Source organism: Cavia porcellus, unplaced genomic scaffold (genome assembly GCF_034190915.1).
Source record: "Cavia porcellus strain 051 isolate PalLab524CR breed Dunkin Hartley unplaced genomic scaffold, mCavPor4.1 scaffold_25, whole genome shotgun sequence".
NCBI classification, from domain to species: domain Eukaryota; kingdom Metazoa; phylum Chordata; class Mammalia; order Rodentia; family Caviidae; genus Cavia; species Cavia porcellus.
Genome location: NW_026947508.1, coordinates 7,428,176 through 7,443,483, shown reverse-complemented (window position 1 = coordinate 7,443,483; position 15,308 = coordinate 7,428,176). Strand labels below are relative to the sequence as shown.

Sequence of the window (15,308 nt, the reverse complement as noted above, 5' to 3'; positions counted from 1 at the left end):
AAAAGTCCAGACTTTGTTTTGGTTTGGTTTACAGGGCTGGGGACTGAACCCAGAGCTTCACAAACGCCAGGCAATAGCTCCAACACTGAGCTACATTCCTAGCCCACAGAGACCTTTTAGAACAGTTTTCTTCAATCCCGGATGGACACTCGTACATTAAAAAGGGGGGAAGCAGACTGAACACTGCCCTAGACCAATCAAACCAGAATACCCATGGGCAGACTTGGGCAGCCATGTTTTCTTACACCTTTCAGAGAGGGAAATAACTACCATTTGAAACTGCCTGTCTTGCTGGGAGTGGTGGCCCACACCTATAATCCTAGCACTCAGCACACTGAGGCAGGCTGAGGCAGAGGAGCACTGTGAGTTCAAGACCAGCCAGAACTACACAGTGAGACCCTGTCTCAAAATGCGAAACAAAACTAAACAAAAAAACACTCTGTCTTCTGAGAAAATCATTTTTTAAAATATAGACATGCCTAAAGATGCCTTCTAAAATAAAAAGTATTCAGGAGCAGGGTACAGCTCAGTGGCATAAGCACCTGCTTAGCAAGCACATGGTCCTGAGTTCAATTCCCATAAATAAATAAAATAAAAAGTATTCAATACAGATCGTTTATAAAATACATATTATAAAAAATAATATAATTTGTGACTGGTCATCAACAACACTCTTAAACTGAAATCACTCCCAAATCTTAGGGCTACATGAAAACTTAGAAACGATCTCAGTCCCTTGGGCTTTTATAGAGAAAAACTAATGCATGGAGATTAAGTAACTTGCCCGAGGCCACATACAGAAGCCAGTATGAGGCCAGGCCTAATAATCAGAATTTATACCCAACCTATATATGATGCCTGAACAGCCCACTTAAATACAGTGGGCTGTATTTAAGCCCTCTTCAAACAAAAATCCATTCAAATCAGGACCCTCACATCAGATCTTGACAACTCGAAGAAGGTAAAATTTTCTTAAATTCTTCTTTGTTGGTGAGCCAACAAGAATTGTAACACAGGGCTGAGGATTTAACTCAGTGGCACAAGTGCCTCCCTGGCAAGCGTGAGGTGATGAGTTCGATTCCACACCACCACCACCAAAAAAAAAAAACCATAACCCATTCATAACAGGGCTGTAGTTTGCCCATCTTACCACCAGGTGGCTTGAACCTTTGGTGGTGCCTGCATCACTGTCCCATCTGGAGGCTTTTTATTAATTTTATTAGTAAAAAGACCGATAAAAGTGATTAGATCTATTTGTACCACCTGTGGTACAAACCATCAGATGGGATGGTCATGCAGGTGGTTGAACCTGGCAGGAATGTCATGCTAAACAGCAAGTGATTACAAAACGCTGTCGAGAAGGACAAAAAGGACTTTTTTTACTTAAAAGCCTGGAAGATGAGCGCCTCTTCTCCGCTCGTCGTGAAGCGTTCTCTGTAGAACTCTCCATGGGATGTGAGGTCACTCAGAGACAGACTCCCAATGCTGCCCTGCAAGGCCAGGTCTCCCTCTAGGGACATTAAATGACAACATGTTAGTATGCACCTCTTTGCATCATTCACTTTTACTTTTTAATCAAACTAAACGTCAGGTGCAAATTTTCATATCTCAGAACACCCAGAAATGTATTTCATGTCATGTTTCAGAGAGTCTCTATGCTGAAGTCCAAAGAGAGGTGAAGGAATCCAGTGACCTTATGCCCAAACCTGATGTGGGGAAAATAAAGTAAATGCATACACAATTTACAGGACAAAACATTCACCAATACAAAGGAAACCACAATCCACTGTGAGTGCACCACTAATTATAAATTAGTGACACAATGCAGGGCCTACCAATTGCAAGAGTAAAAGAGGAACTGTTGGGGCCGGAAGTTTGGCTCAGCTCAGTGGCACAGGGCCTGCCTGGCAAGCCCAAGCCGTGAGTTTGACCCCCATTCCAAAAACATAAAAAAGAGGAAGTGTTAGGAGCATGTCAGGGGGCCAAGCAACAGCGCGGGGCTTCACTGTGCTTTAATAGAAGAGTGAAATCAAAGGGCTGAGGACACAGGAGACACTGACCAAGCAGGTCTGAGACACAACAGCAGAGTCCACAAGGCAAGAGCGGGAAAAGGGGCCATGAAGCGTGGATGGTGCTCCCTGACCCTGACAGCAGCGCTCAGCACTGTGTGGACACTGGAAAGAAGCGTTCTCAACTGCTGCTTCCTGCAAACAAAATCCATCATCAGGATGACTACGTAGCTCTCCTACCATCACTACACTGCCCCCTGCAGCACGCCAGCACCGCCGCCCTGTAACTGAAGGCACATGCTTACATTTCATTCTTAAACTCCGCTACCAAAAAATACCCAAGTTTCTCACAGTTTTAAAGGCCAATCAGCTGGTGTGGTGGTGCACGCCTGTAATCCCAGCACTCGGGAGGCTGAGACAGGAGGACTGCTACGAGTTTGAGGCCAACTGGGCTACAAAGTGAGTCCAAGAGTCCAAGACCAGCCTGAACTGCACAGTGAAACTCTGTCTCAAAAAGACCAAAAAAAAAAAAAAAAAATCCAATCTCTTCTGGGAAGCTTTTCTAAAATAATTTTAGTATAAATTCTAGCATGAAGCCAGTTGAGACCCTTTCTCAAAAAAAAACCCTACAAAATCAAATTATTAGGTCAGCAGTGGGAGAGGAGCAAATGAAGGTAGTTATGCCAGACACCTGCATATTTAACCAACTATCTAGACTATCCTGATCCAAAAGCCAGTTTTTGAGGACACCTACCATAACTCATGGCCAGACCATAAGCAAGCCACTGATCCGCACCTTACTCAGCATGGAAAGACAGCTGGATTTCTGTCGGGATGTTCAAGTACCAGCTTTGCAAGCTTCAGGCTTGCCCACTTACCAATCATTTCCAGGTGTGCTGCTAATTTGGACACATTGGCTTTAGCAAGCTCGCTGGTGGTCTTGTTCAGCACGAGAGAGAGCGAATGAACCTAGAATTGATGAGAATACAAAGGAAGGCAACTATTACAAGCGGGACAGGGCATCTTCCAAGGACAGAATGAAGGCAAGGAAGGTGCAGACATGCTTGAGACACTTGCAGGTGAAACTTTTCACGACGTCAGTTTCATTTCTGCTCTGTTCTCTCTGTCCAACTGTGACCTCCTGATAGAACTGACAAGAAACGAACTCAGTCAGGCAACCTGAATCCTGGCTCAGTACACTTCTCAATGCCTATCAGGCCGAAAACCTGTCAGTGATGCTGTATTTATAAAAGGACTTCTCCCATTTTGGTATTCATTGTAAACACTGCACAATTCTGCAGCAACTCAGATTTATGTAGTGAAGTCTCTCTTCTAAGAAATTCACCAAGGCAAAACGATGAAAGTGATTTACAGTGCTGCCCGATGCCTCTGAAAAAACATTTCACAGAAGTTTCTGATGACCAAACAGGACTTCATTTAGGGACTACAAAAAAGATTCTTCCTTACAGGGAAAACTCTGAACAGAAGGCAAACAAAATCTTGTCATGGGAACGGCATTCCTTATAATAAAGAAATTCTGTTATTTAATATTGTAAGTATAAACACTAAAAAGATATAAGTGTCTGAGACTTGTTGAGTTGGGTCACAACAAGCTCTCTCACTCAGAAAACCAGCACCAGGGACCGGGCACCGGTCAAAGAGAAGCGGGAGAGAGGAGGAGACGCAGAGCTGCGAGTCTCCAGCTCCCGCCCACGGCTGGTGCCAGAGGCAGAGGCCAGCCTCTAGTGGCCTCCACCTTCAGTGCCTACTGCGGATGCCTGGGGAATGAATGCCTGGGAGGAAAAACGGAAAATAACAAGAGAAAAAGAAGAAGGAAGAACAGCTACAGAATAAGGCAGAGGGGAAAGAGCAGATTTTTATGGCCGAGCAGGGACCCGGGCAGGGCAGCTCCAGGTCCCTTGGAGTAGGGTTTTTGGCAGAAGCCACAGAAAGATATTAAGGCATCAAGAGCATCACGAAGGGGGAAACAGGAAAAGCTCAGTCAGTCACCAAAGTAACACATCTAATGGGTGCAAAATGCTTTGTTTGGAGGAGTCTGGCCATCGCCACCTGACCCCACTCGTGGCATGAGTCTGAGGTCACTAAAGACAGCTCTGGGAGGCAACAGGAAGCATGGGCCAGGTTCTCACCCAGCAGCGCACCTGAATCCGATCCTCCAGGACTAACTGCCATTTCCAAAGACAAGAGAACAAAGACCTCAGAAACAAGGAAAGAGACAAACCCAGACTGCAGGACACACTCGAGACTCTGCCCCAGCTGTCTAGAAAGTTAAATGTGTGGGCAGAATAAAAAGGGAGAAGGGCTGATTTACTTTAAGTGAAAGAGATTTACAAAATGTGACAGCAGGCATTGCTTGGTGGCACATGCCTATAATCTCAGTGCTGGCTGAGGCTGAGGCAAGAGGTGAGTTTGAGGCCAGCTTGGGCTACATAATGAGCTCAAGGCCAGTCTGAACTATATAGCAAGACTGTCATAAAAACCCAAAGGAGCCAGGCATGGTGTGCACACCTGTATTCCCGTCACTCAGCATGCTGAGGCAGGAGGATCACCATGAGTGAGACCAGCCTGGGCTACACAGTGAGACTTTGTCTCCAAAAAAACACCACAACAGGGGGAAAAATGTGACGGAAAATACAACGTGTGAACCTTGGAGCCCAAAATCAATGTTACTGAATTCTCCTCATTCTATAGAAAAGGAAACTGGCTAAGAAAGCATAATATCCCACCGAATTACAAAGACCACAGGAAAATCACACATTTTCTTTAACCCATTCACTCCTCTACAATCTATAATAAAAGGGCATTTTGGGGGAAAAAACAGGAAAATCTGAGTTAGGACTGGCAGGTGTTACATCATACCAAGGCATTCCTGTTAATTTAGTTAGATGTGACATGTATTGTGGTTATGCAAGAAAATACTCATTCTTCATTAGAAATTCATGCACAAGGATCTTGAGATGAAATAATGTTTTCTGGAATTTGCTTTAAAATCCTTGAGCAAAGACAAAATGGCAATAAAGTAAATGTGATGAACTACAAGGTTGGGGACATGGGAGTTTGTTAGACTCTTTCTCTATGACATATTTTAAAGTTTTCAAAATAAATACTATTTTTTTATTTTTTATTTTTTTTTGGTCTTTTTCCTTTTTATCGGTTCCGGGGATCGAACTCACGACTGCCTGCTTGCAAGGCAGGCGCCTATGCCACTGAGCTAAATCCCCAGCCCCAAATATTATTTTTCAAAACTTTTTATTTCAGAAAGCGCGTGTGGAGGGGCTGTTTCCTGGTCGTCTTCTCCAGGAGAACCAGCCACCTCAGCAGTACTGCGCCCCAGGCAGCACCTGCAGAGGGTTGACCGCAGCACGCTCGTGGACACACGACTCCGAGCAGCCCGCAAGCACTGCGTCTGCAGGCCCCAGCTGAGCGCACTCACTGGCCACTGAGAAGGAAAGCAGCCCTGGCTCCTTCCCATCCCTCCCTGAGAGCGCTTCCCTTTCCAGAGGCACGCAGCCCACCAACCAGCTGGGGAATAAGACAACGGCCCTGGGAAACACTCTCCTCCCTGCCTCACCCCAGGAGTGTGCGCGAGACACACACGCCTGGACACAGAAACGAAGCAAGGCACATATGTGAACCACCAAGAGCCAGCTCAGTCCTCCACGTCAAACGCCACCTACCCTACGGCTCTTTAATGCACTTATGGTACGAGGCGAGGTCCATGTAAACATGACAGCAGTAATGGCTACCCCTCACTCGATGTTCACTGCGAGCCACGTGTGCCATCGCCCCAATGAACACTCACAGGTCCCACAGCACAGGCACCATTGAACACCCTCTTACTCGTGAAGCCGGGAGGGGAGAGCAGGCTAAATGATTTGCCAAAGCCACCAGGTGATGGATAGGGACAGTGAAGTTACTGGGAGTCAGAGGCAGGCAGTCTGACTTTAGAGACATCATTTCTGACTAACGGCTACGTTCTTGCCTTCAATGAAAACAAATATTTACAGAAAATGGGGAGAGAATAATAAAAGGCCATACTTGAACGTTACTGATATACAAGACATGTTGCTCAGTGCTTGGTATACATGACCTCACTTCATTATCTTAGATGACAGATTTGGAAACTGAGACTAGAAAAAGCAACGTAATGAATTACATAACCCAAAAGTAAGATCCAAAAAAAAAAAGGTTAAGTTCCTTAAACTGCTTATCTTCCCTGCCTCCAGATGGACTTTACACCAAAACCTTTTCTGAAATACTAATGCCCACCCTTTTGTCAAAAGACTATAAAGCTCTCCTGCCAATGAAAGCTATTCTCCACAATAAATGCACAATATTCACATCTATCTAATGAGCAGACTCAAGCTCAGTTTTCGAACACGATGGGGCACAGGTAACCGATACCTTGAGGTCCAGCTTAGTGTTAACTGGGTCCTGCAGGGTAGGCCCTGTTGAGGCGCTGGACTCTGACTTCACACTATGCACAGTGTCCTCTGGCAGGACTTTCAGGGCGTGGTTGTCTGCAGTGGAGCCAATTCCAAAGAAGTCCAATATCACAACCCAGGTTTGCAGGGTGATCAGCACGTCCAGGCAGTTAAAATCAACGTCAATGCTTCGGTTAACACGATCATAACTGGAAGAGAATTCTGGGTGTTTCTTATCCACCAAGAACACATTGATGTGGACCAAGGAATCATCAAATTTACTCTTTCCAGCAAGTACCTTGGGCTCATCTACTGTTGGAGAAGGAGGTGGCGTCAAGGGATAGTCCTTGTCCAGGACTTCCTTTTGCTTCTTCCGGGACGCAGACGTGGGTCTCTGGTACAGCTGAAAGACGTTAGGAGCTTCCTCCATGTGGGACGGGAGAGACCGCGGCATATCGGGATACTCCACGTTGGACACCGAAGGGCAAGACTGCGACAGGTATTCTTTCTGCGCTAAGCTGGACGGCTTGGGAGCGCCTCGAGACACCATCAGGTTCTTGTATTTGGAATCTGGGTTTTTCTCTAACAAGTCTTCCATCAGCAGGGACCGCAGGGCGATCTGGATGGATAAGGTCTGAGGGTGATCCTTACTGAATTCCACCTCAAAATCCTGAAACTTTAAGCTCACTAGACCTTGGGCTCCCAGAGTCAGATCTCCACTCAGCTGAACCTGAAGCTCTGATATACAAAAGTTCGCCTGAATCTGAGTAAAGGCTTTGGCTTCCTTCAGGGACAAAGACCTCTGAGAAGCGCTGGAAAGGCTGGAGTGGCTGAACAGTCCGTTCTCCTTCCTCTCCACAGCAGGCTCTCCGCAGGCCCTGAGGGCCGGCAGAGGAGAGCTAGGGCAGGGGGAGGAGGCAGTGCTGGCCGGAAACTTGTTCAGATCCTCACTATACACGAGGTTGTCCAGTGTTTGCAAAACCTGCTCATAGACGTGCTTGGCCAACACCACCTGCGTTCAGAGGGAAAAAGTCGTTACTCTAACACTTTTACTATTCACACTCAGATGCAGTGTCCATAAACTTTCACAGTTGATGTTTCTGGGTTTCCCACAAGATTGCAAGACAGTAGATAGAAAGTGTTACCCTTTCTTTTCTTTTCTTTCTTTTTTTTTTTTTAATTCTTTTTTTTTTTTAGCCCTTTGTCTCTGTCTTGTTTTTGTTTTTTTGAAACTGGGTCTCACTAGCAGTCCAGGCTACTCTTGAACTCACCGTGTAGCCCAGGATGGCCTTGAATTTACAGTGATCCTCCTGCCTCAGCCTCCCAAATGCTGGGATTACAGCCGTGAGCCATCATCCCTCCCGCAGCTTCTCCCTTCACTCCTTCTCCCCCACCTCTATTCGTGAAGCTCTTCCCTGGCACTCTGTAGCATAATCTACATACAGTAAACTTTTTGTTCAGTAACTGCTGACTGTGTGCCTGGATCAGCAAAGCCATTCTTCTTAACCACACAAAAGAACTGCAGAAACTGAAGAGATTATTGCCTAACGCCTGCTGTGGATACATCACAGGACTGAGAAACAAGACTCCGCTTTCACAGCGGCTGGGCATCACCAATTACAGTAACAACTAACGTTTACCACTTTTTAAATGATAAAGAGAATGAGCCACGATTACTTATCACTTATTTCTTTTCCACTTTCTCCTTTTTTTATAATGCTCTTTGCTTTACTCCCTGTAAAATAAATTTTAAGAAGCGGCAGTCTGGAAGAACAAAGGGTGTAGACACAGTGCTCCCACCGCCACACACGCCCACAAAACCTCCATCCCGAGGCATTTCACTTCAGAGACCACAAGACAATTACACTCTTCCCTAACATGCCCAAAGTGTGACAAGAACTGGATCCTCTTAGGAAACAGAGCACTTACTTTTTAAGCAATTAACTTTCCTGCCTCTGATTGGTAATAAAGCTAAGGATCTGTCTTCTTCCTCTGCACTAGTCACCCTTATTCCCCATGAAGAAGACGAACAGGACAGAGTGCCCAATGCTAAAAAGACTCTGCAGTTACTGGAACAAATTATTGACAAGCCACATGCATTAATGATATTTCCTTAAAGTTTTATATGTGCCTTCAAACATTTAATGTACGTAAATACACAATATATTATGAATTATCTAGGTTTATATAACATAAACATAAAATAAACACATAGGCTAAACATTCCTAATCTGAAATCCAATAGGATGGTCAAAAAGTTTCAGATTTTTGGAACACTATGGATTTCAGGTTTTTGAATCATAGATACTCAATCGATTGATAAAGCCTCTGCAAATATTTCAACATCCAAAGTCTAAAACACTTCTGGGCCCACTCAATCTGTGTGTGACCTCAACTCCCCTGACGTGAAAATCAATTGCGTGATTACCTGAACCGGATTGACAAATTTCCCTTCGATCTTCATGATGCTAGCAGTTCCCAGGTCATCTGGACTCAGAGAGAAAGTCAGTTCAGATTCTCTCTCAATGGGGATCTTCTCCAGTTTAAACTGAATGGTGGTGTTGTTCAAGATGTGAAAAGCTGGCAGAAATCAGAGGAAACAAGACTGTAAACACTAGTAGCTGCTTTGTTGTTGCTGGTCAAGTGGAGAAGGGCTAAAATAGAGCCCCCGAGTTACTCTCAGACCAGGAAGGCAAATCAGCGTGGCTCCTGGAGTCTTTGATTGAGAAAAAACATTGATGGCTATCCAGAAGCCAAACTAACAAGCAGAGGTGCAAGATAAACTGATGGGGCTACAATAATTCAACTAAGAAAGATCTACAGCCAAGCACAAGGAAATCAGGTATGCCTGATACATGAAGCAACAGTGTAACAGAATTCATCCCCTGCAGCGTCCTTAAATGAGCACTCATCCAATTTCAAACGGGTGAGACTGAAATACTTTTTCAAAAAGTCCTTACTTCCCAAAAAGTGTTCAATAAAAAAATGTTTTTAAAAAAGTAAAGCATTTTATTAAAATCCTATAATGCTGGGGATGTAGCTCAGTGACAGTGTTTGCCTAGCATGAACAAGGTCCTGGTTTTAACCCCCAGCATGACAAAAAAATAAAATAAGTAAATAAATGAAATCCTATTACGATTTCTAAAATATTTACTGAGGATAATTCTAAAAGAAAATGCTTTGCTGTAGTCGGTTTTTAGCAAAATATTACACGAGCTGGGTTTTGAACCTCTAAACAAAATGAAACAACACATCTGCTGCTCACCTTGACCTCTGTGCAAAGATTCAAAGAAATCGTGTCGTGTGAAGTGAGCTTCCTCCTGACTGCTGACACTGGCGGACCCCGAGGGAGGGCAAAAGGGCCGATTTACTTCAGACCCAGAGGCTTCTCTGCCTGCCAGCTGAGAGCATTTCAAAGAATACAGCTTAATGTCCTTGATTTCTACCTGCAGACGGTCACTTCGCGACTCGTCGTCTCCTGCCACAAAGTTCTGGATGAATATCTGTCCCAAGTGTCCCACCAACAGCTCAGGACTCCCAGGCTTCCGGGGGATGGAGACGACGGGCGACTCGATGTTTATGTTCAGGATCAGCTTTACAGTGTCGGCGTGAGACGAAGCCAGGTCAAACCCGTATACTTCACTCTCCTCCAAGACAAAGGGCTCCCGCGTCTTCCTGGGAGTTTCGAAGAGGGACACCATCTCGCTGTACTCAGCGGTTTTGGTAGCCAACACGGTGGTGACTTTGCTGGCAGCGCTCTTCAGCATGCTGCGAAAGTTTTCCTCCAGCTCATCCATGGACAATGTCAGCTCCTTCAGGAATTTAGCAGAGTGGTTGTAATGCAGGGAAGCCATCTTTAGGTTAAGGAAACATTCCTGTTTGGATTTCTCAACAAGTGTGAAACTCAAAGCTTCAGTAAGCGCTGCGTCTTCCATCCTGACAAACACCGATTCGAAGCAGCCAATGTCACTGACAATATTTTCGTAGCCTACGGAATTTCCAATACTGACAACGTATTGGTTCTTAGCATTATCTTGGGTCAAATCCACAAGCTGCAAACACCCCAGAGACCCGTTCATGTCAAAGGTGCTCCCCATGGAGACATTCACCTTGGTGCCACCTATACTGGCCGTGGCAATTTTCCTGCCGTATTTCTCTCCGTTGGCCATTCCCACCGTCCGAAGGAGCAGTAAGTTAAGTCTGTGGATTTCTACTGCAACCTCAGTGTTCTGTTCGTAAGTAGACTGATATGTTCCTTGTTCTCTAAAGCTTCTTTCAAAATCAGTCATTAAAGGCTGAGGACTCAAATCATCCTTTTCCTTAGGGAAGGATTTTTGCAAAAAACCAATCAGCTCCACAATTGTCTCTGGATTTAGGATAATATCCAAATTATTTACCTGTAAGGAAATCACCTGAAGGGTGCTGTCTAAGTTCATGGATGGGCACTCTGAACTCACAAACTGATACTCCAATTTAATAAGGGACTCTTGTTCTTTGGTGAGAATCTTTTCAAGAGAAACACTGGTCACTGATGGGTCACTCGGGATGGGTACCTCCGTTACACTGGCCACACTAGGTCCAGCAACAGGAGACTGCGCCCTGCTGTCCCGGAGGCTTCCTGTTGGAATATCAAAACTCAGGTTCTTATGTGAGGCCATCAAAAGGTCAAAATCAGTGCCATAGGTCTGCATGGTGTCCACCAGGAGCAAGCCGTGGACGGTCAGAGAGACTTCAGCATCGTAAGGCCTTTTCACAAAGTGCGCGTTGGTGCCGAACACCTTGAGCACAGAGATGTAGCGGCCGTTGCTCTCAACGCCAAGCTGCACGCAGTTGACTTTAAACTCAGCCAGGAGCAGCTGCGACTCCACCAGCACCTCGCGGGTGTGCTGCTCCAGCATCACGATACTCTGGGTTAGGTTCATGACTGAGTCCTGCAAGCTGCCCCGAGGCTCCTCCTGGGGGAAGATCTTCTCTTTAATCAGAGTGTCCGAGGTCTTCATGTCTGGGGTGGTAAGGAGGGCGAAGCAGTTCTTCAGAGCAGAGATCTTGTCTTCGTTGATGTGGATTTTTAAGTCTGGTAAGTTGCCTGACAGCACGGCCCCCGGGTATTTGGGATCGGAAGTGTAAATCAGCCTGCGCTCTAACTGGAGGTGGACGTTGAATTTCTCTACCACGTGGGTAGGGCCCACGTCGATATCCTGAACATGCTTCCAGTTGTCCCTCACGCGTCCCACCATGATCTGGAGGTCCATGAACGACAGCGAGTACCTCTCATACATCTTTGTACTCATCAAGTGTGCTTGGAGCTGTTCCTCACTAAATTCAACTCCGGAAAAGGGAGGTGTTTTCTCGCCGCTCCTGGTGCCTGGCTCTGGAGGCGGGGTGTTGGGAGGGGTGGCAAGCGGGGTCTTATACTCATCATCGCTAAACTGATTCTCTTCACAAGCTGACCCGTCCCCACTTTTCCTCCTGGAGTCCTCTGCAGATAGAAAAGAGAACCCTCAGGACACGGTCTGTCATTTGCTTCCTTTCCCCCTCTCTGTAACAATGATGAAAAGTAGTTTCAACCAACCCCACTTTTCCTTAAAAATGGATGAAAACTCTAAGCATAAAATTCTGTACGTGCCATCTATCCAAGGTGACTATATCTATGAATCTGGAAACCAACACACAGGAGTAAACACACGTGACTGCGAGGAGAGCCGGGCCCGCCGGCCCCTGTGGATGTAGCCAGGGCCGTGAGTCACTGTCTCCACCCCCGCTCCCCTCTTTACCTTGTGCGTTCTCAGGGTTCACTGTGTTTCCTGCACTAAAGATGCTCTGAAAGAAGAGCGGACCACTCTGTCTCGTTCACACAACAGCCTGAGAGCCCAGATCCGTGCTGGTGATTCCCTACCCAGGCTGAGCCTTCTCGACAATGAAATCATAGCTCTGGACACTGCACATTTGGTGCAGTCAAGCAGATATTTTCTGCAGCCGTGACCCTTTTATTCAGGTGTAACCCCCTTATAACATTCCCCTGAGCACCAAATTTTCCCCTTCTGCTCATGCCCCATACCCTCTTCTCTTTCAGGTTTTCTCAGTAAAGGTAAGGTTGAGATTAGCTAATAAATTCCCAATTTTATTTACCCCATGAATCCTCTCGTTCTCCCCTCCCACCTCAACCAATACTATTTGGATCTAATTATAGTAATGAAATTACCTTCCAAGTGTCCCTTTTTATATACACCATCTATCAGATTAAAGCTCTATCCCTACAATTAAGTACTAGGAAACAATGTCTATTAAAGTACACAATGTCAAGATACAAAAACAACATTAAAAAACAGTAATTTTCTATACCCCAATAAAGAACTGAAAAATCAGGAAAGCAAATCCATGACAATAACGTCAGAAAAATAAAATACTAAGCAGTCAAACTAAGCAAGGAGGTGAAAGACCTTCAAAAAGAATGTAACAGAATGCTTAAGAAAGAAATTGAAGACACGATGGAAAGAACTCCCATGCTCATGGATCAAAAGAATTAATATTATTATAATGGCTCTGTTACCGAAAGTGATCTACACATTCAGTGCAATCCTATCAAAATCCCTCGACATATTTCAGAATTTAAAAAACCTTCCAAAATTCATAAGGAAATTCAAAAGAACTCGATGTCTACCAACTAATGGATAAATAAATGGATAAGCAAAATGTGGTATATGCACACGCTGAACTATTATTTGGCCAGAAAAAGGAATGAAATCCTGACGCATGCTACAACATGCAGGAACAGTTGGCTAAATAAAAAACCAGAAGCCAGGCACAGTGGCTCACGCCTGTAATCCCAGCACTCGGGAGGTTGAGGCAGGAGGACCATTGACAGTTTAAGACCAGCTGGGCTAAAGTGAGCTCAAGTAACCAGTGAGCTCAAGTTTAGCTGGACTGGATAGTTGAGACCCTGTCTCAAAAAGACAAAAATAAATAAGTAAAGGCCAGGCACGAAAGGCTACGTGTTGTTTCATTCTTTTCACATAAAATGTTGGATTAAGCAAGTAGACAGCAACAGAAGAAAAATCAGTGGCTGTCAGAAACAGGAGGAGGAAAACATGGGGTAAGTGAATGCCAAAGAGTTAAGAGTTTCTTTTTAAGGGATGAGAAGAATGTTCTAGAATTTAAGCAGCAGTGAAAGCTGCACAATTCTTCCAATAAACCAAGTATAACTGAATTGTTTGATTGAAATTGTGAATTATAATCCAGTAGAGCTACAGTTTAAAATGCAACAGATGGCCAGGTGTGGTGGCACACACTGGCAACCCCAGCACTCAGGAGGCTGAGATGGGAGGGCTGCTCTGAGTTCAAGCCCAATCTGAGCTATGCAAGACCTTGTCTAAAAATAAGCCAAATCAAAAGTAACAGATGGAACTATAGCAGTGGAGTCTGTTGGCAACGGCCTCCAACTCAGAAGGAAAACATGGGCACCAAGTGCCCAGAGAAAAAGGCGCGTCCTCAGCCAGAGCACACTGACGGGCAGAACAGGCACTCGGGGAAGCTCTCCATCTCTTTACTGGCTGCAGAAATCGCGTAGTGGCTGAGCACTTGCCTAGTGTGCATGCATAAGGCTGCACACAAATCTGACACACAACAGAACAGAATTCGACATGAGCTGACATAACGTAACGTAACAGGCTTCGGAAACCTCCTGCCAGGCTTTACTCCGAACAGTCTGCCATGAAGTGTCTTCACTACTTCACACCAGCTCTGTACCTTGGGTATTTGTCAACAGTATTCTTCCCAGGTCCACGACAACTAACACAGGATTCTTGAACTTGAAATCATCAGGAAATATCACCTGAGGGGCAGAAATGTCCAGTCGCACGGTCCAGCGCTTACTTTCCTCCTGGGGAAAGGAATGACCGTGGTTACAGGACTGCGGACCACGACGGCTGTGCCGCGCAGCTCTAGCGGTGCTTGGACCTCCTGGAGCCCAGCCAGGGCTGTGGGTGACAGGGTGTGCACCGGGTTAGAGCCTGAAGTTTCAGATGAAAGCGTATTAAAGTAAGTCACAATTGGAGCTATTCCTACACGCAAATGTCTGAGGAGGAGAGAAAAAAATTAGCAAAACACTGATTTAAGGGGTTATTTGTAGTCGGGTAAGCCCATCATTTAGGAAAAACTGCTTCTAATTCACAGGGCCTAATACTTTACAATATTATGGGAACTATGAAATTCAAACAAATATAAAAATCCAAATGCTTTTACTTATTCACTGATATTAATAACATGAACTTTCATGCCAAAATACTGTGCTTTGAAGTTTGAAATGTGTAAACACTAAGTTCAGAATCTGTAAACTCCTTCCTTGCAACTAAACATTAGCCTAAAGGGCCAGGATACAGCTCAGTAGCACAGTGCCTGCTGGGCAAGCACGAGGTCGTGAGTTCAATTTCCAGTGCCAAAACATAAATAAATAAGTAAAATGAAGCATATCTAAATAAAAACTAATTTATATAAGTGTTGTCAGGAAGAATCCTCCACTGTCTACGATAACAAGAAGATATCACCACAAATTGTGTCAACATACATACAAACCACAGGACTCACTCTCCACCCCGCCCCGCAAACCTCCAGCACCCCACTCTGAACACTGGGTCCTGCCCCTATCCCACTGCCCCGTCTACTGCTGGATCTCAGCACTGCACCCCTTCTCGAGGATGCTTCCTGCTCTCCCTGTCCGTGGTGTCTTCACATCCGCTGGTCACCTGCATCACAAAGCAACCATCATGCTCAGGAGTAGAAGGTGGGCCTTAGGCTCTCTGTTTATATTCTGGCAAGAGGTAAGCAATGAGGAGAAGATTTTAAGGGAAACAGTCAC

The 15,308-nt window shown here is 45.3% G+C and overlaps 1 protein-coding gene across 8 annotated transcripts in view; it reads right to left on the bottom strand.

The window, feature by feature from the left end:
• Vps13d (vacuolar protein sorting 13 homolog D) overlaps positions 1 to 15,308 on the bottom strand; it is a 243,841-nt gene that overhangs the window by 192,579 nt on the left and 35,954 nt on the right. For all 8 annotated transcript variants that reach the window (XM_063235530.1, XM_063235536.1, XM_063235533.1 and 5 more), the window contains 6 exons: positions 14,201 to 14,333; positions 9,720 to 11,933; positions 8,883 to 9,034; positions 6,435 to 7,466; positions 2,888 to 2,978; positions 1,384 to 1,510 (listed from right to left, as the gene is read on the bottom strand). In XM_063235530.1, coding sequence (XP_063091600.1) covers positions 1,384 to 1,510; positions 2,888 to 2,978; positions 6,435 to 7,466; positions 8,883 to 9,034; positions 9,720 to 11,933; positions 14,201 to 14,333 — 3,749 coding nt within the window. The remainder of the gene's footprint in view (positions 1 to 1,383; positions 1,511 to 2,887; positions 2,979 to 6,434; positions 7,467 to 8,882; positions 9,035 to 9,719; positions 11,934 to 14,200; positions 14,334 to 15,308) is intronic.